Source organism: Setaria italica, chromosome IX (assembly GCF_000263155.2).
Source record: "Setaria italica strain Yugu1 chromosome IX, Setaria_italica_v2.0, whole genome shotgun sequence".
NCBI lineage: Eukaryota > Viridiplantae > Streptophyta > Magnoliopsida > Poales > Poaceae > Setaria > Setaria italica.
In genome coordinates, this window is record NC_028458.1 from 38,367,465 (window position 1) to 38,395,053 (window position 27,589).

Consider the following 27,589-nt stretch of genomic DNA (forward strand, 5'->3'; position numbering starts at 1 on the left):
TCCCTGCAGCTCGCACGAAAGCAAAAGCCAGGCCTGGGCCATCATCCCTCAGAACTCCGGCCATCCCGTCGCCGCCGGTAAGAAAGCTGGAACTAGCGAGCAGAGCGCATGTCCGCCATGCGCGATTAACGGCTTAAGCGAAAGCGCGCGACGGCTCTCGCCGAGCAGCGTCGGCGCGTCGCTACGAATCGGTCTTCCTAATGCACGGTCGTCAGTACGGCCCACGGCGATCTCGTACTGAATAATCCTGCCTGCGTACGTCACGTACGCCTCGTCCATAAAACGCATACGTTTATCTCGGTCGTACTAGTATTATTAAGCGGGGATTAACAACAACGTGCTAGCATGCTTTCTTCTTTTTGGCCGATGCGGCAGGCACCTTTAGGAGCACTGGACCAACGAAAACACTCTCAAAAAGTTCGTTACCACGGACTCCAAGGCAGGCAGCGCAGTGCAACGGCCCACCAGGTCCATTCGTACGCGTGCCGGCGCGAAGAGCTCCCCTGTCCCCCTTTGTTCTCGCCCCCGACGGCCGCCGTCGCCCTGACCTCCTCGGAAATCGCTGCGCCTGCATGCGCCGCCCGAGCCAAATCCGTATCCATCCCTGTTCATTGTTCCATACTTCGGCCTTGTTTAGTTCCCAATTTGGGAGTGCTAAAGTTGGGAGTTTGCCATAAATGCGCAACTGTAGCATTTCGTTTGTATTTGTGAATTATTATCCAAACATTGACTAATTAGGCTCAAAAGATTCGTCTCGCAAAGTACAACAAAACTGTGCAATTAGTTTTTAATTTCATCTACATTTAGTACTCCATGCATGTATCGCAAGTTTGATGTGATGGAGAATCTTCTTTTTGCATAGTGTCAAAGTTGGGATTTTGGGAGAAACTAAACATGACCTTCCATTGCTCCGGACCTGATACAGGCAGTGATTCTGGTGCGTCTCCATTCTCCAATGAGACGCTGCGTGGCACGAAATACCACGCCCATCTTTACCTGCAGTGGCAATGGCATGGCACAACCACCACTGCACCAGTGTACCACTACTGCGTGCTAGACTGCTAGTCCACTGCAGACTGCTCGCTATTCTTTCCTCTTCCGAACCCTCACGCTGTCACGCGTTCTCCCTCACCTCATCGTCTCTTGTTCGTCGCGGCACTGCTTTTGTTGCCATCTCCCCATCAATCTCCCCCCACAAGGCCACAAGCTTTATTTCACCGCCCTTTGAATATTCCCATCCCATCTGCCGCCCTCTAGCCTTTGTTCGCTCCCTCCGGCCAAAAATGCAAAAGTTGGTGCCTTTCCCGTTGGCCTTTTCCGACCTGGCCACCCCCGCTGCCATTGTACGGCTGCACCAGCAGTAGCACTACCCGTAGTAGTGGCGACCGATGGAGCTGCTTGCCCGCAGCTTTTCCTTCCTCGTTTCACTTTCACCGCCCCATCTATCTAATCTACTCTACCGTAGAAGCAAGCAAAGCAAGGAAAGACCTCACCTTCTCCCGTTCACCGGCGACTGATGGGTGCGTCTCGTCTTCCATCTACGTACATGAGTCGACATCGATGCATGGATGCCAGCCATTAAACCTCTGCAAACGATAACGTTCCGCTCCGAACAACTTCGTGTTTGTTATTACTCCCTCCATCATAAATTATAATAGATCGTGTTAGATTTTCTAAGCTAGATATATATAATATGTCTAAATGTATAACAAAATTTATGAACCTTAAAATATCAAAATGACCTGTAATTTTATAATTTGGGACAGAATGAGTACTTGCTTTGTCTACATTTCGTGTTTGCCTGAAGCTGAAAGTAAAGCAGCTTCCTTCCTTCTTGATCACAGCAGGAGCACCAGCACCCAACTACCAAAAAAGACTTGGAAGCACAGTGACAGTAGCCATTCAATACTCTAGTACTCTACGCATGCGAGGTGATCGAACAGTATATATGCTACTGCAGCCGGTTTAATCTCTTGGGTGCCAAGCGAAAGCAAAGGCGCCGCCCCGCACCATGTAGCCTGTGATCGCGAAGAGTGTCGCGTGGAGCTAGCTAAGCTAACGATGGCTGGCTATGGCTGGCATCGGCCTGTGACTATACGGAGTTGGTTGTTGGGTGCAACTGCAGGGTGCTCAGCTAACACTTCATGCACGTATAGTATATATATATATATATACAGTATGTTATCTCTTCTGCCAACCAACACGGTGACGCCAAGTTAATCTCACTTCCCATCTTGGTAACTCGGGGTTAGGTGGCCGGTGCACTGCTCTGCCTAGCTCGCGCATCAGCCAATTGCTATACCGGGCAACAAGACGCACAAGCACTACAGAAGGCTGCATCACAAGTTATTAGCCTGTGATTGCAAACAAAAATGAAGTCCATTTTAATCAGCAACCACTAATAATCTATCTGCATGCGCTGACTGGACAGCACATTCCCTAATACGTCTCGACCCCGAAGTAATTAATCGCGTTAGGTGCGTGCTCCTAGCTCGCCGCGAGTTGGAGCGTCCCTTTCAGCCGGAGCTCGGTCGATCAGGCATTGGCGTCGATGGCGGAAAGCATCAGCGTCAGCAGCAACCAGCAACGACAGAGACATTGATGAGACAGAGAGCCGGTGGTTTGAAATGCATGCCGCGTTGGACGCAGCTTGACCTCGATCGATGCCGCAATCATTCGTCGAGATCTTTGGGGGAGGGAATGAAGAAGCGTGCATGGATTCGGGAATGATCGGTTGGCTCCCTCGGCACGCACGCAGACGCAGCCTCGGCGATCGGAGGCCATCATAGCCCCCGGTCAGATTTGATTTCACGTCTCTCGGAGGCTCTGGCAGAGTAGGAGCTCCGGTGGCTGATTGAGATGCGCCCCGGGAAGGAATGATGGCTCGCCGGCCGGCAGGCCGTGGAAAGCATTGAGAAGCCCGGCGCGTTTCGACCGGCCGGTTCCTCAAAGGCCGTGAAAGCAGCATGCGTTGCCATCGGCCATCGTTAATCGATTTGTTGATCAACCAACCATGCTTCCATGCATGCTTGGCTTCTCCCCGCACGTTTCTCAGCAGGCTCATGGTCAACTTACCCTATCATGCTCGATCGCCGGGAAACGTAAGCACGATCACGCGACGAAATCTGCTCGGTTTTTTTTAAAGCAGACGGGACGATTGCTCATACAAAGTGAGTTTAGCTCAACGGTTAGCGTGGGTGCACTCTACCCATCCATGTTCGAGTCATCTAGCTCGAATTTAGATATGTATTTCTTCTTCTTAATTCAATGAAAAATTGTCTAGCTCCTAAGTTGATCTAATTTTTTTGGACGATCGCTCAGCTAATCCGATCCCTGGGCGTATTTGCGTGTGTCGGCTCCAATGCGGTTGTGGTACGGTGTAGCCGTGTAGCGTGCTGCTGCAAGTACCTGCGTTGGGCTGTCGTCGATCGGTTCAGAGATTCCGGCCTCTTGTCTCTTGTGCAAGGGAAGTCTGCCACGCGCAACAAATTCTTTTTCCCTGATCCAACACGTTACACATGCATGCAAGCTACATTTTGTCAAATGCCAACTGCTCAACTGGACGAGAACCAATATTTTTTTTTTCCACTGGGATCGGATCAGGGTGCTGGAGAAGTTGGCCAATAGAAAAACCGAGCTGGAGAGGAATCCGATCTGCGTGAACTGATACCATACTGATCGCGTATGGGATTAACAAAATACAGTGAGGTTATACTAGTAAGTAAGCCAGCAATCTGGTCGGATGCTGTCGTCCGGACCTACTGAGCGCGAATGTTCCGAGAACTAAACGACGGTTTTCGCGGGATTATTTTGGAGCCGGTCAGCGTCGTCCACACGTGCCAACCGTCGAATCATTCTTCTTGCGCGGCGTCGCCGCTGCTGTAGCTGCTGCTGACATTCTGCTGCGAGCAATGCCTAAAATGTGCCTGTTTCTCTCATCGGGCTGTTGTTCGTGGAATCACTCCATATGAAGAAATGCACAGGAATAATTGATGACAGGGACTATGTTTAATTTCCTTCCTTGTAAGTTAGCATTAGAAATACGCACAAATTTGAGCTGAGGCTTGAGCATTAGTACTTGATCCTACAAAGTCCTACCGGATTTTAGGCAGTGTGGATGGACTGTACTCCATTTACTAAGCCGGCGTACTCGGTTACCTTCACCAGCACAAAAAGCTGATGTGCTCAATGTATGCAAGGAAAAAAGGTGGACAGTAATAAGCTGCCATTTTGAATACAATAACTGATGCAGAGCGGTTACACAAGCTTCATAAATTTCTGGTAGTTCTTGCACTCCGGTCCGCTTCAGTTTGAATTCAAAGTTTCTTTCCTTGCCTCTGGATCCGGGATCCCTCTCGATCATTTTCAATCAGGTGCAAGAGCACGAAAATAGGGTCCACTAGCAACCGAAAGATATCCTGAAAATCCCAAAAGAAGCGTCTCTTTTGTAGTAGACAGCACCTAGAAATCAGACAAGCAAACAAATTGACCGACGCGTGCCACACAAAACCGCACGAAACTGTACCCAGCCACGATTGCAGGAAAAAGAAGGTGCCCACTGAATTCACGTCTGAACCACCACCACGGCACCACAGCTCCAACAAAGAAAGGGTAAAAAAGGAGAAAAAGAAAGCTAAAAAAGAGACAAAAATCAGCAGCAAAAGTGGTGGGGGACGGAGTTCTTGGAGGCAGCAGACGGGGCAGCAGGGATCCAAATCCAAATGATCATTCCCACCCCTGATCTGAACATGTCCACTCAAAATGGGCCCGATCGCCCATTCCCCATTCCCCCACAAATCATGAGTCCAAATGGAACCAAAATTCGTAAGGATTAACCAAATCAGACCCAAATTCCAAATCCAGCACGAACCTGCGATGTAAAACTAAAGCCACTCCTGCCACATCTGATCACAGTCACTGACATGCCGGACCAACAAGGCTGTCCCCACCTGTCACTGGAGGACATTACAAGCGAGGTAGACTAGCAAGCGGGCGCGAGAAGTGCAGTGTAATAATGTCAGTGACACGGCGCCCCACAGGCAGGGGGGTGTGCATAAATCTGCAGCCATAATAACACCCGGAGACGAGCCAGCCGTCTACGGCCACCACCACCAGTCCACCACCACCCACCCCAAGCCAACCACAGGAGCTGGGCTCGGCTGGAGCTCCCGCGGCGACGGACAATGGCGACGGCGTGGGTGCGCTCACTCAGCTGCAGGTCCTCCTACGCCGTCACCGACGCCGCCGTCGCGCCGACCCCGGCCAAGAAGCCGCCGCCGCCGCTTCCGTTCTCTTGCGCCACTACGGCGGCCGCGGACGTGATGGACGCCGTGGCGTACGCGCAGCAGGCCAGGAGGAAGAAGATGGGGAGGGAGAGGGACAGGCGGAGGGAAGCGCGGGAGCCACGTCCACGGCCCAAGAAGAAGCCGAAGCCGATGGCGATGGCGAAGGAGGCGGCCGGGGCGTTGTTCATGCCGTCGCCGGCTCCGGGGCCGCCCGTGAGCTCGGCGTTCCTGACGATGGCGGAGCTGCCGGAGGGCCACTCGTCGCGGCGGGTGGTCGAGCTCATCTTCTCGTCCGGGTGGGGCGGCGCGTCGGGGGCGCCGGAGCCGTCGGTGGAGGCGCTGTTCCGCGTCCACAGCGCATCGCGCGCGGTGGCGCGGTTCGAGGAGGCGCGGGCCGCAGCGCGCGCGCACGGCGCCGCGGCGCGGTGCGGCGCCGACGGCAACGAGATGATGCGGTTCCAGTGCCGCTCCTCGCCCGCCGACGCGCCCGGCGGGGTGTTCGGCGCGGGCGTCGCCACCTGCCGCCTCGGCGCGTCCGCCTCCGCCGTGCGCACGTTCGCCTGCAGCGGCGCCGCGCACGCCAGCGTTGCCGGGGCCTGCGGTGGCGGCACCGCCACCGGCCGCAGGGCGATGCTGGTGTGCCGCGTCATCGCCGGTCGCGTCCGCCCCGCCAACGACCCGTCCCCGCGCCACGCCCACGCCTCCGGCGCCGCCGCCTACGACTCCATCGACATGGGCAACGGCGAGCTCGTTGTCCTCGACAGCCGCGCCGTGCTCCCCTGCTTCCTCATCATCTACAAGGTGTAGCCGCCGACTCCCGGACTAGAGCACTAACCAACCAACCACCGTGACCGTTAACCCTCTCGTTGATCACCATGCTAATCGCTAGGCTCCTCTCTCTCATCGTTTTGGGCCTCCTCTTTGCTCTGCTTTTCCGGAGTGCCAGGGTGTGGTAGCAACAGGAAATGGTGCCCCCTGTAAAAATCAGTACAAAAACCACTGCTTTTTTGGGTTTGAATCTCGAAATGGTATAGAAACATTTTGCTTTCGGCTGTCCATTCAAACAGAAGCAGCTCCTCTCCTCTCCTCAGTCTTCTGCATCGCTCTGCTCTGCATGCAATGTACCATCGCCTTGTTTGCCCCTGCTCTACTGCAAAGTGCAGAGGACACAGGGAGCCCAAAGCACACCCAGATCACCACCTCTCGAATCATGTCCGTGCGCGTCTCGCCCCGTGCACGGTTCGGATCGCCCGGACCGGCTGGCTCCCCGTGACAGCGGGGGGAGGCTCACGGCTCCTCACTCCCTTTTTTTTTCCAGCTCAGAGATTTGTCGCCGTAGGTTTAAAGTGTTTTTGGCGCCGCGCCCGTGTTCTCTTCTTCCTCTCGCCGTCGCCACTCGCTTGTTCCATTCGCCATTTCGCCGGTCCATGGCCGTGGCCGGGGGAGCCTGCGGTCATAATTTAGCGGGCGCGAAGATGTTATCCTCCGTGACACGCGATTTGGCAGGTTTGGAGTAAACGGCCGTTGGCAACATCTTGAGAAAGGCTGCCGGAGACAGAGCTCTTGCTGCCGGTGCCGGGGGGCTCGTGTTGGATGTTACCAGCTTCTTGCTTTGCTTGGACCCTTGTCATGGTGCTGTCCTGCGAGTCCCATGCCTTGCTTGCTACTTGCTCGCTGCCGATCTCTCTTTCTCTTGTCCTGCACTGTCCTCGCTGCCTTTTTCCTTTTCCTTTCTTCAGAGTGAGAGGGAAAGAAATCACAGGACACTGCTCTCCCTCTCATCACTTCATGTTCTTCATGGGTTTCACTTTTGCAATGCTAGCTAGCTGCTGCTGCTTGGTGTTTCCGATGGCGTTCTCATTGAATACGGGCGAGATGTTTTCGTTTCGTTTGGTGGCAACTGCAAGGCGTCCGGGGGATGTTAATGGGAAGTAAATGCGAGGTAGAACCCGGTGACATTTTCAGGTTAAGCAGCAGCGATGGACAACTCCTGCTTGCTTGGGTCCGAAGGAGGCTCTTCTCCAGGGACAGCGGGTGCTGCAGTGCAACTTTCCTGTTCAGTTTGAATGTCCGATGTCCATCTGGATCACCCTTTTGGGAGATGTGACAATCGTTAATCAAAGCTGCAATAACCCAAGGTTCAGTACATTCGATCAAATTTGGCCACTCCTCGGTTTAATTTCCGTCCATGTGTCGACACGCCAAATTTGTTGTTTCATTCATGTGCTTCGTTTGGGTTTGGGACACAACCTTTATGACTTGTATCCCCATGTGCGCTGATCATACACTTGCACAGAATCTGTTGTTCTGCATCTCAGCGCTTGCTGGATTATTCGAAAGGTTAATGTTCCATGGCGTTAGCACTTAGCATGGGCACACTACACACATTCAGCTCTGGGACTTCAACGTGGTCTTTTTGCACGCACGCACGCATGGTACGAGATGCTTATCCGGAAAGGCAAAAGGATCCGACATGCCGATCAGAAGTTGACAGCTCTGAACAGTGGTGTACAAATTTGAGACCATCCGTTTCCTATGCTGGAAACAGTTTTTCTATTCCGTTTTTTCCCCCAATGAGAAACCTGCATCAGGGTAGCTGCGAGCTGCCTGTATGACTTGTCCTCGTCATCACTCTATCATGTTGGCCCCTCAGCTAACTGGCCGCGTAACTATTAACTACTTGTGTTACCCCCGCAACCTGTGTTTTAAAACAACTGCGTAGATCTGGCTGGCAGGGCATACATTTGGCTGGCTGACAGACGGGCCCCACCGGGATGCCGCCGTGAGATTTTCGCTCCCTGCCTCTTGGTCTTGGATCTTGTATTGTGTCTTGTGTGTGCACGGCTGGTCCGCTGCTCAGGGAGCCCGGGCTATTGGCATGTTACCATGTCTCTTCCGAAGGCACCTGAGCTGACAGCGGGGGCGAGCGCGGTGGCTGTGCGATGGTCCAATGGACCACCGCCTCCGTAAGCACGGATCGTTGGGTAGGTATCGCAATCGTTGTTTAGCACTAGCGCCCCAGTGACAAACGTGACATTTCTCCCGTGTTGTTTCCCTCAGGTTCCTGTGAGCAATTGAGCATGGATGCTAAAGACTGACGGGAATCACCGCGCCGCTTTTTCACTCGATTGCCTGATCTACCAGACTACCACCGAGAATCCCGGGCTCATCGAAACCTCGGCCTGTTTAGTCCCCAAAACTTCCAACTTTGACACTATGCAAAAAAAAAAATTTCCCATCACATCAAACTTGCGGTAAATGTAGACGAAATCAAAAACTAATTGCACAGTTTTGTTGTACTTTGCGAGACGAATCTTTTGAGCCTAATTAATCAATATTTGGATAATAATTCACAGATACAAACGAAACGCTACAGTGTGCTATAGTGCTGCAACAGTAATTTTGCACCTTCAAACTTTAAGCAACTAAGGCCATGTTTAGTTACTCTCAACTCCCAACTTTAACACTATGCAAAAAGAAGATTCCCCATCACATCAAACTTACGGTACATGCATGGAGTACTAAATGTAGATGAAATTAAAAACTAATTGCACAGTTTTGTTGTACTTTGCGAGACGAATCTTTTGAGCCTAATTAGTCAATATTTGGATAACAATTCATAAATACAAACGAAACGCTATAGTGTGCTACAGTGCTGGAACAAGAATTTTGCATCTCCAAAATTGATCAACTAAACAAGGCCTAAACTAAACGAAGGCCCTCGTTTGTTCTCGCCACGACCAGACTTTGCTCTGAATTCTGCAGCGGCATTTCCCGAGAGCCACCGGCTTCTCCTTGGGAACAGCGAGTGCTCTCTGACGACAGGAGATTCACGAACAGTCGCAAAAATCTTTACTACTCACTGAATGAATGAACGAACGATCAAGTAGATTTCCTTCGATTTAACAGTAGCAGTATGATTTCCTTCGATTTAACAGTAGCAGTATGATATCCGAGCCAAGCATCAAGCAAGTGAGCGAAAGACACTCATTTACTGCGTCTATCTGCTTGTCCTGAGGCGGCCACCCCGGCCGGGGAACACCGCAACATGTGATGCACACCGCCGTGCCTGCACCCTCTCGCCTCAGCCGTCGTCATCATGCTCCAGGTGATGCCAACCGCTCGTAACTAACTGAATACGGAGTGATAACTGATAATCAACCGTCAACCGTCAGTGCTAAGTGCTAACTAACCAGTAACCACCACTATAGATTTGACCTCCCTCCAGGCTCCAGGCCAGGAGATGGAGACGTAGGTCTGTTTAGATCCACCATCTGAAGTTTAGTTGGCTAAATTTAGCAACTAATGATCCAAACAGGTAGCTAAAATTCAGCTAAAAACTTCTAGCTAAAATTTAGCACTTTAGTATATTTTAACTAGCTAAACCTAGGTAAATATGTTTAAAGACAGATTTACCCCTCCATATTCTCGGTAAACTCCCCCACGACCCAAACAATTTGCTTGGGGAGGAGATAAATGTGCGATTAATGAAGAATAGTATGGTAATTTATTTTTAACAACTAGTATTTAGCTTCTAGTGGATCCAAACACTCCTAACTAAAGTTTAGTTGGTTAGAACTTTATGAACCATTTGGTTCCCAGGGCTAAACTTTAGCCCCTATCATATCGAACGTTTAGATACTAATTAGGAGTACTAGTCCATCAACCCGTGCTCCCGCACGGGCAAATATTTTTTTTAGAAGTTATTGTATTTAAAAATTATTTAGAAATTAAACTTCTAGCTAATAATCAAAATTGTTTATCTACTGCTCTCTTATTTTTCAATACTTCAACATAATACTTATAGAGATATGTATCTATCTTTGTCCAGTTGTGATTGATTTTTAATTAATAATTACTCAATGCACTTTTTCATCCATATTCATATTTTTCCATTTTGTATCACACCTCCAATCCTCCATACATTATGTTTAGCATACAAATCAATATTTTTCATCGATTCCTCACATACATGTATAAATGGTCTAAATGGTGGCACTCATCATGTGTATATACTTTAACTTAGTATTTTTATATTAACAATGACATAAATACATAATTTAAAATCATATATTAATTTACCTTTTAACATTTCTGTATGATGCACATGGAGATAATTAGATTAAGATTTAAATGTTTACTTTAGGTTATTTTTAATAACGCATATGTGGATAACATAGATAAAATTTTAGAATGACATTTTAAGTTATGCTTTATAATGATGTGTATTAGTAAATTGGATGAAGGTTATGGGGTTACTTTAGATTATTTTTTATAATAGCTAAGCTCGGTAATTGAAATATAGGTTTCGAGCTCATTTTTGAATATTTTCATAATAATAGTGGTGGGTAACTTTTTAAAAAATATAATAGATCAATGGCTATGATTATTAGAGTTTACAGGATTGATGTTTGATGTTTTTAATTTTTATAAGAATTTGTCTTTTTTTTCTGACTTGTCTCGTGGGAACTAATGCGAAGCCTCCAATGAAAAAAAAATGAGACTATATTACTAAAAAACTATTACTATAAGTTAGCTCTCGTTTGTTAAATATTCGAACACACAATGCTTATGTAGTTATATACTTAATATCTTCATCCAATTGTGATAGATTTTAGTTAGCAACTACTCTATAATATTTTCATCTACATTTATAATCTTTAACTTTTCACTTTGCATCGCAGGTATGCGCTTGAATTTGTTTAATGAACCTTAAGTTTGAGATACAATTTTAGCATAGAAATCTATATTCTCATCACTTTATATCCTTATAAATGGTGACACACATCATGCGTATATACCTTAATTATTATATCGTATACCAATAGTGCAAGATATAGACGATTTAGAATCATATATTGTTGTATATTTTTAATTAAGGTTATTTGATTCAAACGTAGAGTTACCTCATGTTATTTTTAATAATGGCATGCGTGGGTAATATAGATGCAAATTTTAAGGGGTTTAAATTTTTAAGTAATAGTGGTAGGCAATTCAGTTGCAAATTAGGGGGTTATTTTAAATATTGTTTATAATGGCATAAGTGGGTGATTTTGATGAAGATTAGGGGGTTACTTTAGTTTATTTTATATAATGGCAGAGGTGGGTAACTTATATATAGATTTAGGGGTTACTTTAGGCTATTTTCATAATGGCATAGGTGGGTAATTTTTTAGAAAACATAGTAGATCCAATGGCTATGATGATTTGAATCTATCAATTGATGGTCGGATGTTTTGCTTTTTTGTGAGAATTTCTAGGATTTCTCTCTTTTTCTAGAGTATCCACCTAGGAATCCTAGGTGGCTTCATCTGGAGGCTTCAAAAGGAGCCTCCAATTAGTAATAGTAAGATTAAACAGACTATTTACAAAATCCATTGCACAGATGGAGGCTAAACAGCGAGACGAATCTATTAAGCCTAATTAGTCCATGATTTGACAATGTGCTGCTACAGTAACCATTTGCTAATGATAGATTAATTTGGTTTAATAGATTCGTCTCGCCTTTTAGCCTCTATTTGCATAATTAGTTTTATAATTAACTCATATTTAATTTTTTTAATTAATCTCCGAATATTCGATGTGACACCGAGTAAAATTTAGTTGCAGATCGGAACAGCCCCTGGCCAGCTGACAGGGCCGTACTGCTCCAGATCAGGCTCCTGACTGAGCGGTTCCCTGTGCGCCCTCGTGGGGTCAAACAGGAACACTGAACCAAACAATTGACTGGCTCTCTCCGTGGAGCCGGCCAGACAATCCCAGGGCCGGCCGGGCTCTCTCCCTGGAGCCTCCTGGGCCCCGGCCCGGGCCAGTTATTCCGGCGCAGGTACAGGCCGCAGTGATGATTACGGAGTAACCGTATACCTGCACAGCAGCCAGCACGGGTAGTATAACTTGCCTGCGTCTCCTTCAGTTCAGTACGCCACAGTGCGCACCTGCCTGCGTCTCTGAATGATATAAATTCGTGTTGGTCTTGTCAAGCTGAGCCCTTGACCGGAGCGGGGGAGGAGTACGAGCTCTCTCTCTCGTCTCTGAACCCTCTCTGAATGATCGCGGACAGCCACGCATGATGCGTGTCATGTCCCTCTGGCCACGGCAGTAAATCTAGCGCCAATGATGGGCGCGCCGGGCTTTGCCACCGACCATTCATGTCCTCCCCTTTTTATTGCCGCCGGCGATGGACTGGAGATTAGTACGGGATCATGGCGCAGATTAGTACGGGATCTCCTGGATCGTGGAGTGGTCTGTATCTGTAGTCCACTACAACTACTGCTTAGCTCAGGTCGTCATCATGCACGGTGAGATCTTATAGGTCTTCGCCCAGAGTTCCTAAAATGTCGCCCATTTGCAGGTAGGGCATGTAGCTTCATGCGCCGCCTAGATCGCTCATGAAAGAGAGAATCTACTCATATACACTTCTGGTGCTTCATGACTGTGACTGGACTCGAGTTCATGGCGTTTTAAGTAACTGGGCGCGCCATAAATTTTACTCTGCGCAAACTCAGTAGATGCGCGAGCTGTGCTCCGTCCAGTGGAGCTAGCTGCTAAGGGAGCTCGCCGTCGATCTGATCGGTGTCTCGTGACACCGGGGCATTATGATCCTGCCTGTACTTCCACATGGCCTATTGCTCATCAATGGCGACGTCTCAAAAAAATCAGGCGACTTGACAAGGAGATCAAGGCCCTATTTGCTGGTGAAATTTGCGTATGGCCATTTGTTAATGCTTTGCAAAGGACAGCAAATCCGGGACCATTAGGACCGCTCCGATGGTGGGAGGTTGTACTAACAGACAGCATTTCTTTGATTCACCGGGCAGGGACACGCAGTAAACCAAGTAGTCAGTACACACACAGAACGATTTGACTTGAGAAAGCACTGTTTTTAACTGTAATTCAAGAAAAAAAAAATCCCAGGCTATCATCAGGATTTTGCCTTCATCGACTCTGACCTAGGGGGCTAGTGCTGGAATTATGAGACTGACCATTGTGACAATGTCACTATGCCTTCGTTGTTAAACACAAATATAAAGCCCCAAAAGAAGCTCCAATAAACATCCTGATCACTTCAAAGAGTTAAAGAGTAATAAGGAAACAAAGCAAAGAACATCCCAGCCTAACAGCTAAATATGGCCAGCAAGAAAAGAGGTTTGGAACTAGGCTCAATACACACGAATATTCACATAGTTAGAATCAGCTCTCGTGTTCTGATTTCTGAATTGCCTGCTTTGTAAGAACCTGTCCTGGAATGCAGATGCTCTTGGTCAGTTCCTGGCAGCAGAGCCACGCTTGCGCGGCCTTGAACGAGTTGAGGATGCACCTTGACGCTTGCGTGTTTTTCGAGACCGAGTCTTCTTTGGCTCATAACCTATAGCTTCCAAGTCCTCGCATATTTCTTGCCTTGCTAGAGACACAAGCCCAGGCATTATCTCCCTCTGAAAATTTCTCATCCCTCTTCCTCTCTTCAGTTTGATCCCACATGCTGGTCCTTCCTTATCTGATGGTGCCAGATATACAGATTGGCCATCATCTTTGATCTCGTCTAAACTCAACACAATTTTCTCGAAAGAGTCCAATGAGGGCTGAGGCTCATTGTTTCCATTCTGAGCTGCTGTCTGACTGCTGCTTCCGGGGCAATATGCAGTGTCTGCAGAATTATGCTGAAAAATGGAAAGAAGCGTTCTAGCTGCAATAGAAGCTGTTGTGTCATCGTCATGGGCCTTAGCTTGAAGCATGCTAACCTCCTGAAGATTTGATGCTCGATTGTGGGATATAGACAGTCTTGGGACATTATTGTCAGCTAGAGGAGATTCAGGGATTAAAAGTTCCTTGTTAACGATTCCAGATTCTGGCATCTGAGCCTTATTGATACCATTATTTGTTGAGGTTGGGAGGAGCACGTTATTGTCATCCTTGCTTGCCAACATATGATCATTTCCATGGACCAAATATTTGCTGGAAGTTTCTGCTTGCAGGCTATTTTTCCTGGAGAAAGAATGGTTGGATGCAGTTCCTTTACTTACATCATTATTTACTACCTTATCTCTGTAACCGCTAATTGTTTCTGATGGCATGTCAATACTTTCAAGTGACACATTTAGGTCAAAAAGGCCCTTCCGTTGAACTGAGGATTCGGCTACCACATCCCTTGAACTGTCTGCAACTGAGTTGGGTGTGATCACTGTGATAGAAGATCCCCTCATTGATCCAATACCAGAGCCACATTCTGCTTCAGAAACTTCTGTAGGACTTTTTGAAGTTTTTCCAGGATATGTCGAGGAAGAATGAAAAAGAGCAGAAGACACAGGAAGGCTTTCTTCTTGGGGAACATTCAGGTCAATCAGTGAATGCCTTGATTCAGTTTCACTTTTTTTGATAGGGGACTGGCAATCTGGAGTGTCACTAGATCCAACTGAACCTGAAAATGCATAAGGTAGAATAGTCATGCAGCTCTATGAGCATGTCATTCTTTTGGACTTGCAATGACCAAAGCATTGCATAATAGAATACAGTAAGGAGAATATAACCAGGAAAGTGTTCCAATAATCTTGTTGTGTTTTTGAGCTTGTGCTGTCGAATTCATGATGTGTACAATATCAACTAAAGGTCCAAAGAATTAATGGCAGTACAATGAGAATATTCTGATTTGCAGAAACTTGGAACTCTCACATGATTTATAAATATAATAGATTATAAAATGTAGTTAGTGCATATATGGATCCAGAGGTATATTAGAGCAACAAATATGTCATTTCAGTTCTTTACCTGTCGCAAACTAAATTTCAGAAATTTCTCATTGAAATAGCCAAAAGAGCTGGCTTGCAACAAAATTTCCCTAAAAGAACACAGAAATCTTCTGAATACAAACATGGATAGAATTGAGAAAGAGCATATTCTTGTAACACGGCTGTTTTTCTTTTCTGCAAAAGCCTGCAAACTATCTATTCATCTAACTAGTCAGATGACACTGGTTCCATTCTATTCAACACTCAAATTTTGCTGCTGTTTACAGAGACATATCAACTTTTAGCTATTTATATAACTGTATGTTGTCAATGAACAAGCAATGCGGCAATTGCATCCTCAAGGTCACGCATGCATTAATTGAACACTACAATATTTTCCATCAATGGTTCAACTGATAGAGCCATATGCATGAAATTAATAGTATAGTCATAGAATAGGTCATACAAAATAACAATAACATTATCGCATCCAAGCAGTTCTAAAATATGTTAGAGCAATATGCAAGGTTGAAGTTGAGACTCACCTGGGCTTAAACGTGACGAATTCCAAGCTCTGCACAACTGAGCAGACTCTACAAGTGAGCTATTCTCTGGTGAAATGCAGCATGAACCATCCCGAGACCTCCCATTTTGGTTGGAAAGGTTGCCGAAGCCAGAGCAACCAACATCCCCCACCGCATCACCAGAAGTGCATGGCTTCTCCAAGTCAATCACACCGTTATAAGCATAAGTCTTTCTCCAAATTGAAGCCCTAACATCTGAGTTCTGTTGCGCGATATTGGACGGCGATTTGTGCTTATCGGAATTGGTGAAATCTTCTTGGTTTTGATTGGCCCACGAACCCAAATTCATCTGGGGCACCAAAAACCTTTGTTTAGCAAGATAAATTTGGACTAATGGGGGATAAAAATCTAAGTATTTCCCTCACCACCTTATGCTCATGAGTGGAATGAAGGCTACTCTGTGCACTACTGGATTGCTTCCAGAAGGATCCATAAAACTTATGCGGGTCGTTCATCTGCAGAAAGATATCACATCACATTCATGTTCATCGCAACACAAATTAACCACAGTCCAATTCTCCAAATATGATTAAATCTTATAACCTAACCATAACTAAGATACCAACTTCAACTGTACAGCTAACCAAATTTATCTTCTTTTTTTTGTTGTCCCCTGGTGAAGAATAACAACCGGTGCTTAAAACTACCAAAGCAGTGCTTAAAACTACCAAAAGTAGAGCAACGAACGAGATTAAACCTGGTCAGGGAAGGACTGTTCTTGACGGAGCATTGCCCGCCGGGTCTCCTCCGCCACGGCGGGCTCCGGCGACGACGGACGGCAGTTGAGATCCAAATCCACTAAAGCAGTCATCCTTCCCGGCAGGAAGCTCCAGCCAGGACTGAGCCAATTCAATTCAGATCGAACCAACCAATTTAATCATCCACAACGAGTAAAAATAAATTTAACTTATAATCGTACACGACTGCGACCGAGACCATACAAGAAAGGGAGACTTACAGCGAACAAACAGGGAAAAAAGGAAATAATTTTTTGTGCGCGGCCCTTCTCCTCGGACTGGGTCTCGGATCTTCTCAATTCTTTTCGATTTCGGTCGCGGCTGATGCTGATGCTGGTGCAGGCGGCCGTCCGTGGTGTCAGCCGCAGCTCATGCCTTCCTATTCTTTTTTTTCTCTCTCCCTCCCCTGTTTCTCCCTTGGCTCACAAGCCCTTTTTTCCTTTCACATTCCAGTGCTTGGTTTACTGGTGCATGGGCAATGGGAGATAGAGATGGCGATAGGGATTGATACCTCTCGTTAATCTAATCGTTCTAGGGCTGTGCTTACCTGTGACTGCTGCAGCTGCAGATGCATGGAAGGAGAGAGGTGGGGTTGGGGATGGAGATGTGGCAACTCCGCCACTGTGTGGTCGAGAATCCCAAATTTGGAGGAGACAGGGAGCAGTCGGTTGGTTAGGGATTGTAACTCCCTCCGTATGTCGTTTTGGTTTTTCTTAATACATAGCATCTATATATAGTATTATGTCTAGATACATAGTAAAATTTATGTATCTAGAAAAACTAAAACGATCTGTATTTTGGAATGGAGGAAAGTACGTGTCTAAACAAAAACAAAAAAATCTTAACTGAATTACTAATCGGTTCTATAAAAGTATAGTAGTCGTCTCATGCAATGTCACATAAATTTTTTTTGCTGATGTGAATAAGAGAGGGTGAGAAAAGAGAAAAGACCGTTGTTTCGCGAAACAATCGTCTCAGTCCAACTCAACGAGCATACGTCAGCTAGCTCACAAAGAGCCAACTCAGCGTTTTACCTACGTGGAGGAGATGGAAGAAGCTATCTCTTTCCACCCTTAGCTCGGACGGAATACGAGGTGCTCGTTGGGCCCACTGACGCGTCCTCTCTCCCTCCTGTCTCTCGTTTCTTCTTTTCTATTCGGCTTCGCGGAAGAGCCCAGCGCCGGCAGCAGAAGCTCACCGGATGCGAGTGGCGGCGGCCCCTGCGACCACCGCGGTGACGAGTGGTCGAATGGCATCCCGCGTTCGCCGGAGACCTCAGCTCAACGGCGTCTGGCGGTGCAGCTCTGGCTCCAGCGGCCATGAGCGGCTTCCAGCATGGGGGAGGAGAAGCCGGCCGCCGACGCCGGCGGAAGAAGAAGCCTCCGGAGGTGAGGAGGCGGCGGGTCCTGCGCTCGCCATGGGCACGCGTGGCCGGACAGCCTTGCCAACACCGGCGGCTTCCGCTGTATGATGGAACTGGGCTGCGCAGCGCGTCGGTGCTTCAACGCCGGCGATGGCGACCGCCGCACGGAGCGGTCCCGAGGCGCGAGCGACAGAGCTGGACGAGACCGGCGCTTCCCGGGACGACAAGCGACGCGGCAGCGCGGGGGACGGCGGCCTGGAACGAGCGAAGCGGCAGCGGCGAGTTCGTCCCTATGGCTGCGGTGTCCGCGGGCCGCGGGAGAGGCCAAGACACGGCGGACACCCGCCGGCGGCGGCGAAGAGCAAGAAAACAACATTGCGGGATTGATTTTGGACTAAAGAAATGCTTTCACGTGGGCCCCACAGAAATCTCGAGGCGCTTGCAAGAGCTAGACTGATGGGTGGACGTGCTTTTTTTGATGGCTCGTGGTGACGTGGAAACGCCACGTCTTGCTATGAGCTAGCAAGCCGGCTTAGGGGGTGTTTGGATACGAGGTGTTAAACTTTAACAGTGTCACATCGAATGTTCGGATGCTAATTAGGAGAACTAAATATGAGCTAATTATAAAACTAATTGCAGAACCCTATGCTAATTCACGAGACGAATCTATTAAGCCTAATTAATCCATCATTAGCAAATGGTTACTGTAGCACCACATTGTCAAATCATGTACTAATTAGGCTTAATAGATTCGTATCGCGAATTACACTTCATCTGTGCAATTAGTTTTGTAATTAGTCTATATTTAATACTCCTAATTAGCATTCAAACATCCGATGTGACAGGTGTTAAACTTTAACACTAGTGAGCCAAACAGGCCCTTAACCTTCGAAGGAGGCCTATCTTAGTATTACGATACTACTATTCATCATTGTACGAGTTTTGATTGCATACAACTCATAATATTTTTTTTCTATGTATAAATTAAGAAAATAAGATTACTGTAGGACAACATAAAAAGACAACTCATTGCACATATTGTTTAACACTACATGTTGTTCGTTAAGTCATTTTAAAATTACGTATCAATGTATGAGACCGCCTATTAACAATACCAATGTACTTGCCCTAAATTTGTTGCCACGGATAAACCTTTGTCTAATCTGCCTTAAATCTGTTGCCACGAATAAACCTTTGTCTAATCTGCCTATGTTAGAGTAAGTATATCAGTGCTGTCTCATATTACACGTAATATTGAGACGATTTATCGAACAACCACTACAATGATTTGTGTTTTTAGTTGTCTCGTAGTAATCTAAAATTCCTTAATTTGCGCACAACTCGTACAATAGTAGAGTAGTGGTTTCATAGACCTAAAATTTAGTCTCTCTCCCTACTCTATTTTCCACATCAGCAAAAATACTACATAGTACCGAATGAGACAACCTATAAGAGCTACCACTTACAAAGTCATCTTGAATACAGTTGAGAATCTTTGCCACGAACGAGCGCTCCGAAAAAATCACCGAGATTTTATTTTGCTTCCTTGGATTTGCATCTTCAACACTGATAGTGATGGGTGACGGTGTGGTCCACTGGCCACTGCAGCAAATACGTGGTACGTACAGAAGAAAAGGAGCGGAAATAATCAAGTGGTGCAGGACAGGAAAAGGCTGTCATGGGGGGATACCGGAATGGTACCATCAGAACAAGTGTATGGGGCCATGGGGCAGGATGCTTGCCCAAAAAGCCCCTCGTGTTTTGACTCGTTAGCCCCCTGTTGCTTGACAAATTAAACGATCCACGAATTTCCAGGTCCATCTCACTGTTTGTTCTTTTTTGGGTAAAGGGAAAAAGCTATGCCGTGTCACATGAAACGATTGCCCAAGTTTTCTATCTTTTGTCGATTCAGACGGACCGCTTGAATCGGATAGCTCACAATCCATGCTAGTACAAACTTTCACATTTTCCGTGGAGTATAATATCCCGATCTTCTCAGTTCTTCGCTGTGGTTCACGCCTTAGATGATCCATTTATATATTTATTTATTATATTATATATAGTATCAACTTGCTTAGCAGGTAACCGTTGTTTAATTGGCTCTCCCATCTACTAACAACACAGCTCAGCCGGAACGTTCATTCCAAAATGTGCCGTGGGCCCCACAACTAATCTCCTCGTCAGGACCAGGATCCACGCGACATGTGTTGTTATCTTCGTAGTGCCGAGTGCGTTCTCTTCCATCTCTGATGAAAGGTAGGTCAAGTGTTGTAGCACTGACAGCTACGAAAAGCATATGGGAAAAGGGAAAGGATTAAAAGCAACGAAGAAATATGGTGACTCAGGTTTCTTGGTTATGCAAGTACGCCAAACGAAAAGCATTTTTTTTAAACCGGTACGTTAATTTTGCTTAGTTTCAAGCTTGACAATTGTACAAAGCTCTTGGTCTTGGATCTCAATTTCAATTGTACAAAACTTGACTCTTCTAACAACTGACATTCTAGCTACTCGGGACCCACATGGAACAGAACATACGTGGAGAGCAATCATGCTCCACCTGGAACCCACCTGCCAGTGACCGGCCGACTGCGGCTACTGAAAAGGTTCAGGATATGGTAAAAAGGGCATATGCACGTGACAGCAACCAACAATCCGGTCATCGGAGTACAGATGGCCCGGCCCGACCTAACCCGAGCACGGTTTGACCCGACCTCTATGGTGCGGCTCGGATAATGATCGTGCCGTGCTGGTCCGCGTGTCGAAAAAGCGACCCAACCACGGCACGCTGGTCCGGCGGGCCTTAACAGCCTCGCCGTGCTCGTGCCAGCCCGTTTAATTGTAACAAGCCACGACTCCATCAGTGCTGCAGCAACCTTATCTCCTCCTCTCTTCTCTCCCCCCTCCTCTCTCTCCCTTATCTCCTTCTTCTCTCATCTCTCCTCTCTACCGGGTGGGCAGGCGCGTGGAGGCCGGGCCGTGGGCACTTGGGCTCGCCACGGCGCGCAAAGGTCAGGGCACGGCCGCTAGGCGTGGCGTGGAGCTCGAGGCTCCGGCGGAGAAGGCCGGCGACCTCTTCCTCGATCGGCTGGCGAGCGGCGCAGCCATAGCTCGGGGCCCCGGCGGAGAAGGTCGGCGTGGAGCTCGGGGCTCCGGCGGAGTAGCCACCCCACCCGCAGGATTCGAGCAGCGCCGAGCACGTCGCGAGGTGCGGTGGCGGAGGCGTCAGGAGGAGCTCGGCCGGGGCCACTGCGCTAGGGGCGGGGGCCGCGGAGGCGGAGTGGGCAAAGCTGAGCGGGCAGCGGTCTTGCGGATCCGCATGGCGGGGAGCGGCAGGGATCTAGCGGCCCCAGGGTGCCAGCCGCTAGGGTTCTAGGATTTTTGGTGGAGACGGTCTAGGACTGGTAAGGGCGGTCGGTGTACTATGTATATGCCGAGCGTGGCAGGCCAAGCGGGCCTTAATAGGCTGGGCCACCCACTTAATTGTAACGGGCCAAATGGGTCGTGCCGTGCTAGGCCAGCACACGAGCTGAGGGAGCAGCCTAGGCACAACCCGTGGTATGGGCCGGGCCAGCACGGGCACGACAGCTGCCGTGCCTGGACCGGGCCAAAATCCCGTGCCGTGGGCCGACCCACGTGCCGTGGGCCATATGGCCAACTATACATGGGGGGCTTCTAATTAATTAGTGCATGGAGGGTTTGAAAGCACTAGTTTGCATCTACTAGTACTTCTAGCAGCAGAAGTGTGACGATCCTGGTGAAATCAGCCGAGTTAATCCTAATCCGAGTCCCTAATCCCTTTGTCTCAGCTCTTCCCGAGCAGGAGTGCTCCACTCCGGTTCCCGGTCCTGACCCCTGAAGAACCCGACTAGAACCACCGGTTCCCTCTAAGTCTCAACAACAGCGTCCCTTTTCAATCTTGGAGCTGTGGAACAACAGAGACTGGCTGGTGGACCCGCAAATCTTTTTCCCGGACCTCCCGAGGTAGACGCACTCGAGCAGCATGCGCCGCTTCAGAGCTTCTCGGCCGCGTGGCTTGAGCTCTCCGACGCCCGCCGCTTCGCCCAGTCGCCGGCCGTGACAGGATGGATTCCCGCGCCCTCCTCCCCAATCGCAGCGGAAGCCCCTCTGCAACCCTTTCTGCAGCGCCTCGTCGGCCACGCCTCGGTGCCCGTCGCCGCCGTGGCAGAGCTTTGCTGCTTGCTGCGTCAAACCACCTCGCGGCTCGCGCCCATCATCACCTCGCCGGATCTCCGGCTGCAAGCCCCGAGGACCTCCGGCTTTTCCGCCTCTCCACAGTCGCGCCGCCCACGAACTCGCTACGCGAGGATTCCTCCATCGCCAACCCCGACTCCGGCCGCGACAGCTCTTTTTCGCCTTGCCAGAACTGTGCCCCGGCAAACCGCTGTTTCGCGCTCGCCCGCGCAGCCGCAACTCACCTGTCTTTTCACCTGTTGCAACCTCGTTTGTAGCGCCGTTCTCCCTGTCACACCAATCAAATCCGCCGCTCGACGACGCCCGCCTCTGCCAAATCTCAACCCCGGCAAAACCGCGCCTGCGCCGCCTTGTCTCCAGTGCCCAATGGCCGAAGACTCTATCTCCAAGGTTCTGTTCCGCCGCCCATCGCCGCTCAATCGCCGCCATGGCAGAACACTCCATCCTTTTCCTCCAGTCTTCGTGCTGCCCGAAATCTCTCTCTTCCGCGCCGCTATAAAAAGTGAATGCCAGAGTTCCACTGGAGTTCCTTCGCCTTTGCTGTGTCACCGCCCCTACTCTGAGCACACTTGAGCAATCCCACTGAAACTCTTGAGAAGTTCCCTTCTCCGCTCAAACCCGCTTCTCCCCAATCCACCCAGCCGCCTGCTCCTCCGCGCTGTGCTAGAGCTTTCTTGTTTCCCACAAGAAGCTCCGCCACCGCCGGAGCACCGCCGGACATCGCCGCCGCCCAAACCTTAGTGCTTAAGACCTTCCTCCCAGTTCTGCTCCTTCTCGACCCCAAAGTTTCACCTATAAACCGAAGGTAAGCTGCCGACCCCTTTCCGGTTCGCCCGACCCCTTTTCCGTCTCACCCGACCCTGTCTGTCCGCCGACCCTTTTTCCGCCTCGCTCGAGGACTTGGCTGTATCCTTTTCCTTGACCCGAGGGTATCTGTGTAAAAGATTGGGATTCTCTACGTTAAGTCCGAGGGCCTCCAGCACAGCTATTCCTCTAGTTCAAGGGTCAGATCATAAGTTTCTTCGCATCCGACCCGTTTATCTTGCTCTCCACCAACTAAAGCAAACTTCCCCACCTTTTCTGTAGCCTTGCTACAAGTGTCCGAGCTTAACGGCAAGTGTTGTGAAATAACCGTCTAAACACTAACTCCTGCATTGCATTCGTGTAGAGTTTCATCTTGCTGACGGCGTCTACGAGCTACACCCGGCGCTAGAAGACGGAGCTGTAGCTGAGCTACCAGTTCCAGAAGCCGAAGCCGCCCTAGCTGAAGACCAGCTTCCCTCCCCTCCACTTGAAGGCAAGCCCCAGAGCATGAACCCAGCTTTCTAAACTTACACATGCCTTCCTTCTCATGTTTGTGCATTTACGTGTAGGAGTTGTTTGCAACCTTAGATGCATGACATAGTTCCCTTGATCTGAACACTAGTCTTTTGGGTCGAGTAGTTGCACTGCTTAAGTAGGTATCAGTAAAAATCGAGTGATTTCCTGTCACTCGCGAGTTATAGGAATTGGTTTGTTTCCTTCTGTTACAACTATAAGGATGATGGGCGGGGCAGGGTTTTGGTTAACTCTTTTGGTGGTCGGTTGATCGCCCCATCTGTCTATGGAATCTGTTAAGGCCCGACAGTGTTGGTGTTCGTGATCAAGTGTTTGAAAGTACTAATCTTATACCTAGTATGGGATGAGGAAGGCTAGTACCTGATTGAACTAGGGCGTGGCTTATACCCCTGCTGTCCCTGGAACGAGGTTCCCATGGTGCATCATGTGGGTGCAAGTGCGGTCATAGTACGGTAGAGGCTAGGACTGTGGAGCATTGCATGCCAAGGGAAGTTTGGACCTGACACGTGCCTGGGAATTGATGGGGATGGCTGACATAGGAAGCGACCCTTGTGGTGCGCGGATGTCGTGAGATTAGGTTCGCCATGCATGGTTAAGAAACTCGAATCGATTCGTCTGCCTCTCACAGTTTGAGACTGCTTGATCGCTATGCTACACTGAGTAATGAAAGAGTCTGATGATGACATGGTCTTGATGATGAGCTTATATACATAAAGATGGATCTATGTTTGCTTAGAGTAAGTTGCAAATGTAGACTGGTTAATGAACTTAGAATTTGAGCTAAAACTTGAAAGTAAGGACCCAACTTAGTCATTTTTGGCAAACAAACCCTCAGCCAAAGAGCCTTGCATGTCTAGACGTTGGTGGAGTAGTTCTCCACTAGTCGGTTAAGTCTTGTTGAGCTTAGAAGCTCAGCCTTGTTGTGGCTTCTCTTTTCAGGTGAAGTCGCAGCTTCTGAGTTTGCTCCTGTTGGCACTTGGCCGCCCCAGCTTCCTCCTGGGTGGACGGTCGAGTGGGATCCCTCCTCGGACGGCGAGGAAAGGGATCACTAATGTCCTGATTGGCCTCATCAGGTACGTCCGACCCCGACGAATAGCTCCCGCTTGTTTTATCTTCTGTTGTTTGCTTCAGAACTTGTAAAACTCTGACTTTCGAATTGATGTTGAACCAATTTGTCAAACTTGTTTAACTCGGTGGATCTGCTGTATTCTCTGGAACCACTCACCTTCGTGTGGGTCATGCTAACTCGGTCCTGTTAAGTGGTTAAATCGGATGAAATCCGACGGCACCTTGAGTTAACGCGATTAAGGCATGAGTGTCGCGTCTTAAGCGACTTAACTGTGCTTTAGTTGAGTTAATCAGAGGTGGTTGCCACAAGAAGAAGATTTGTTTTTCTTTTATTTATTTTTGAAATACTATTTTTATTTTATTGATATGGTTAAAACATGGGTATCTATCGTTCTGGGTACCATGCACCTGCATCTCAATTCTCAAGTCAAACATATTTTACGAAATGTTCAAAAAGTTACATTGTGGAAGAAGAAAAGGTGAGAAAAAAAATAAGAGCATTACATTGGACCTGCTGACCAATCCCAGCCATGCTCCCAGCTCTCGCATAGGTAGTGATTGGTAGGGTGCATAGGTTGGAACCTGGCTAGGAGTAGCCCATGGCCAACCCGAGCCTAGCTAGGCCTACCATTTTGGCCCATGTTTGGTAGGGTGCACAAGGAGTTTTGACCTGTGCAAGCATGTGATTGGTAGGGTGCATAAGTTGTTGGGCTGCATAAAATTGGCCTATCTCGTGGTGTTTGGTAGGGTGCATATCTTAGATGGGCTTACCACTTGCACAGCTCGGGTAAGGATACCCCTTCATCTGAGGGCACCGTATATACCCAGCCATCCTAACCCTAACGGTCACTCGCCGTCATTTTCACCGCCCCCATTTTCTCTCACACTCTCCTCTGTCTCTCGTGATTCAGGCGCTCCGATGATTCATTGCCCGCGAAGGCCGGTGGAGAGGATGGCGGTCGGAGGTTGAAGGGGTGTGCCCGCGGTAGTCGTAGCCCTTCGCAGTCCGATGAGGTGAGCTCCCCGCCAGTGGCCACCCACTTCGTCTATGAGGCCGGCCGTCCCTGTGAGGCTTGCCTTCAGTACCATGTCCACAAGGAGAAGTTGAAGGAGCGGGAGGAGAAGAAGGCTGCGGTGGCCAGCGATGGAAGCGGCGGGCCAGGTGGAAGTGGCCGAAGCGGTGGATCTTCCTCCCCTAGGGATTCCAAGAAGTCATCATCTGAGCCCAACACCAACTCATCCGCCAGTGGCGGATCTCAGGTTTGTCCATCTCTGCAACATTATTAGCAACAGGGTTAGGTCGATTAGGGATCTAGGGTTTCACTAGGTGGATTGGGGATGTGTGTTGTGCAGTGGGGATTTAGAGGTAGATTGACTAAATTTTACGCATATGTCCTTTGTAGAGTGTTTCTGTTAGTGAATTCAACGAAGGAATGGAGACAAAGGAGAGGAGAGGTCTTGACACTGAAACTGAGTTGAGATGCCGCCATAGGAAGTGTCCTAGGTGCATGTTGTGCTGGGATGGAAAGAACACCGGGTGCCGTTACCTCGCTTGTCCACTAAGAGTAAGATTTGATGAGTCATTGTGATAGGTTGTTCCCTATAAGATGTTCTGATTGATTGTATGATAGGTTGATCTCTTTGCTTGTGGTTGCAGGGGAAGGAGAACAAGTGTGACTTCGTTGAGTGGATAGATTACAAGTGGCTACCAATGTTTCAGAAAGTGGCTGCATCCATTTGGGAAGTCATTGGCAAGTTTAAGAAGCAAGCTGATGAGGCCCAGGTTGATCTGTTAGCAGCTATTCAACTTAGGAATGATGTTTATGAAGAGAAAGAAGCACTGTTGGTGGAGAAGGTTGAATGGACCAGGGAGAAGGAGAGCCTCATCAAGGAGAAGGAGAGCCTGGAGAGGGAAATGGCAATGAGGACTAGGCTTGCAAGGACAACATGCTCTACTCTGGAGAATAGGATCATGAGTGATGGTAACGACAAGAAGATGTTGTACGGTTTGATCCTATCTTTGTTTGGTGTGATCGTTGCAGTTCTGCTAGCAGTTGTGTTCAAGAACAAGTGACTGATGACTAGGAGGCCACACTCTTGACAGTTTGGTTCTTTTAGGGTTCTGTTTGGTAGTGTGACTGATGAACTGTGTGGCTTGGGTCTACTGACCATTTATCAAAGTCTCCTAGGCTTTTGTTTTGTGAAAATGTAGTAATGATGAATCTTGGTACTTTGCCTTGGCTTGGGTTCTAGTTGGGTTGTGTCCAAGAACTGGTGACTGATGTTTAAGTATGATGCATGCCATATGAACTTGTTATTTGGTGAACTGCTTGTTTCGTGGATGATGAATGGCATATGACATGTGTGAATAATAACATGGCCTGAATCTCTTTACTGATACAATACATTCATGAATCTCATTACCAATACAATAAATCATGATCATTGGTAGTGTTGACAGCAGTTAGTACGTTAATTTATGAACCACAAGTGTACGGATCAGTTATAGCTCTTCCCTTAGAGTATCCCCCAAGGTTTATCAATCTGTGGAACAAGTGGATTTGCACGCTTAACTAAACACTAATCTATGTAACCGAAGGTTCTTTATATATGATAAAATTGATCTAACGAAAAAACTACTGACTTAGATTAAACCGAACAGAGAGTATGGATGTAAATAAGATAAATAAAATGCTTGTCCTAGGGATGTAGGATCACTTGTAGATGTAATCGTCATGTATGAAAGAACTAGATCTAAGTGTTATCGTGAGTGGATGTGAACTATGCCTAACACTTTCCCTCTGGCACATTGTCACGATACGAGGGTACTCAAATATTGCATGATAAGAACACAGCTTGATGATCATTTTAGGTAAGAAAATAAGCAAGATCTAAGTATTATCATTAGTGGATGTGAACTATGCCTAACACTTTCCCTCTCGCACGTTGTCATGACACGAGGGTACTCAAATATTGAATGATAAGAACACGGCTTGATGATCATTTTAGGTAAGCAAATAAGCAACCCAAAGTAGCATTGGCCAGTCATTACATGAAGGAGCACCATCAAGATATGATAAATAATAAACAGATCTTAAAAAAGAGGTTCAGCGATTACAAATCAATATCTCCATACAACCCCGAGGACAAACAAAGACTTTACCCTATGATCTTACACATGTTGATAGAATTTTGGGTAAAGATTGCCCTGTAGATCAACTGGACCGAAGGGGACGACGAACGGGGGCAGAAAAGCCCCAGGCCAATCGGCCTGGGAGGT

At 48.1% G+C, this 27,589-nt stretch overlaps 2 protein-coding genes across 3 annotated transcripts; one reads left to right on the top strand and one right to left on the bottom strand.

Moving 5' to 3' along the window:
* Positions 1-5,183: 5,183 nt before the first annotated feature.
* LOC101767184 lies at positions 5,184-6,092 on the top strand. Its single transcript, XM_004983650.2, has one exon. It carries the CDS (start codon positions 5,184-5,186, stop codon positions 6,090-6,092), a length of 909 nt encoding a protein of 302 aa, XP_004983707.1.
* A 7,162-nt stretch (positions 6,093-13,254) lies between these two features.
* LOC101767578 lies at positions 13,255-18,120 on the bottom strand. Of its 2 annotated transcripts, none has more exons than XM_004983651.4 (5): positions 16,550-18,120; positions 16,289-16,430; positions 15,957-16,046; positions 15,553-15,880; positions 13,255-14,700 (listed from the first exon to the last, which is right to left on the bottom strand). In XM_004983651.4, the coding sequence occupies exons 2-5, from the start codon at positions 16,400-16,402 to the stop codon at positions 13,547-13,549; spliced, it is 1,686 nt and encodes a 561-aa protein (XP_004983708.1). In that variant the 5' UTR covers positions 16,403-16,430; positions 16,550-18,120; the 3' UTR covers positions 13,255-13,546. The 2 variants fall into 2 exon arrangements, with proteins under 2 accessions (XP_004983708.1, XP_004983709.1); XM_004983652.4 differs by having other exon boundaries at positions 15,960-16,046; positions 16,550-18,117.
* Between the last annotated feature and the right edge of the window lie 9,469 nt (positions 18,121-27,589).

What these genes read in the sequence shown, in the direction of transcription:
- LOC101767184 (XM_004983650.2), top strand. Translation starts at nt 5,184, where the DNA reads ATGGCGACGGCGTGGGTGCGCTCACTCAGCTGCAGGTCCTCCTACGCC.
- LOC101767578 (XM_004983651.4), bottom strand. Translation starts at nt 16,402, where the DNA reads ATGACTGCTTTAGTGGATTTGGATCTCAACTGCCGTCCGTCGTCGCCG. An exon ending in AACAGTCCTTCCCTGACCAG is followed by an intron (nt 16,047 to 16,288) that starts GTTTAATCTCGT and finishes ATCTTTCTGCAG; the next exon opens with ATGAACGACCCGCATAAGTT. An exon ending in CCACTCATGAGCATAAGGTG is followed by an intron (nt 15,881 to 15,956) that starts GTGAGGGAAATA and finishes TTGGTGCCCCAG; the next exon opens with ATGAATTTGGGTTCGTGGGC.